This window comes from Poromitra crassiceps, assembly GCF_964638095.1.
Source record: "Poromitra crassiceps genome assembly, chromosome: 20".
Lineage (NCBI taxonomy): Eukaryota > Metazoa > Chordata > Actinopteri > Beryciformes > Melamphaidae > Poromitra > Poromitra crassiceps.
The window spans coordinates 18135255-18136764 of record NC_139637.1 but is presented as its reverse complement, the minus strand read 5'-3'; the positions used below and the strand labels follow the sequence as shown (position 1 = coordinate 18136764).

The window sequence follows — 1510 nt, the reverse complement described above, 5'->3', positions numbered from 1 at the left end:
CCTGATTACGCCCATGGCTGTGCCCACGGCAGCTGCTACCCGGCCACCGGGGACCTGCTGGTTGGACGAGAGAAGAACCTGAAGGCCTCGTCCACATGTGGGATGAGGAAGAGAGATCCCTACTGCATCGTCAGCCATCTGCAGGTCAGTGTGTTTGTCGCTAGGATAGAATATCTGTGCAAAACAAAGTTTTTAATATGTCAGATAACAACCCAATCGGCAGAAAAAAAAATGTTTCTGCAATCCATGGATATGTACGGTCTCAATGTGAATTTGAAACAAAACATCAGCCTTTTACGTTTCTAAATGTGGCATTTTACATCTCTGCAAACCTATAATCTCAACGTTAAATAATGTTAAGTAAACCTATCATCTCAATGTTAAGTAACATTAAGTAAACCTATAATCTCAACGTTAAGTAACGTTAAGTAAACCTATCATCTCAATGTTAAGTAACGTTAAGTAAACCTATCATCTCAAAGTTAAGTAACATTAAGTAAACCTATAATCTCAACGTTAAGTAACGTTAAGTAAACCTATCATCTCAAAGTTAAGTAACATTAAGTAAACCTATCATCTCAAAGTTAAGTAACATTAAGTAAACCTATAATCTCAACGTTAAATAACATTAAGTAAACCTATCATCTCAAAGTTAAGTAACATTAAGTAAACCTATAATCTCAACGTTAAATAACATTAAGTAAACCTATCATCTCAAAGTTAAGTAACATTAAGTAAACCTATAATCTCAATGTTAAGTAACGTTAAGTAAACCTATCATCTCAACGTTAAGTGACGTTAAGTAAACCCATAATCTCAACGTTAAGTAACGTTAAGTAAACCTAACATTTCAATGTTAAGTAACGTTAAGTAAACCTATAATCTCAACGTTAAGTAACGTTAAGTAAACCTATCGTCTCAGTGTTAAGTAACGTTAAGTAAACCTATCATCTCAATGTTAAGTAACGTTAAGTAAACCTATAATCTCAACGATAAGTAACGTTAAGTAAAAACAACTTTGGTTAAGGTTAGGATTATGGTTTGGGTCAAGCTTTAAATAACACAAATGTAAAAAGTGACTCACAGTTGAAATGTCGTCTTTGAACACGCTGCGAGCATGACTTTACAGCCTCCATCCACCCCGGACACAACACCCTTGCTGGCCGCCGCACTATTTCAATAGCAGACTCTATTACGTGTATAACGTTGATATACACGCATCTTAGAAAGGTGATAATATTATCACCAAAAATTAACCCTGCATATTATGCAACTTATTTTTGGTTCAGAAACGTGATATTCTACATATCCATGGATTGCAGCAACATACATGCTGACATTTCGTTCTGGCGACCAGGCTGTATATGTATGTCCAATAAGCCATCTCTGTCCTTTCCCTGCGTTCTATGGGTGAACGACTGTGGGGGAAAGTAAGGAAAGTCACAGCTTCCCTCCCCGCTGGGGTTCTGCAACTCTCATTGACCCCTGAATGCATTCACCTCCTGACCCT

The 1510-nt window shown here is 37.2% G+C and overlaps 1 protein-coding gene across 1 annotated transcript in view; it reads left to right on the top strand.

Moving 5' to 3' along the window:
- The window catches only part of lamb2 (laminin, beta 2 (laminin S)), a gene marked incomplete at its 5' end in the record, with an annotated part of 49376 nt that continues 47866 nt past the window's right edge, over positions 1-1510 (top strand). Inside the window, one exon of the mRNA XM_083656949.1 lies at positions 1-144. Coding sequence (XP_083513075.1) covers positions 1-144 — 144 coding nt within the window. The remainder of the gene's footprint in view (positions 145-1510) is intronic.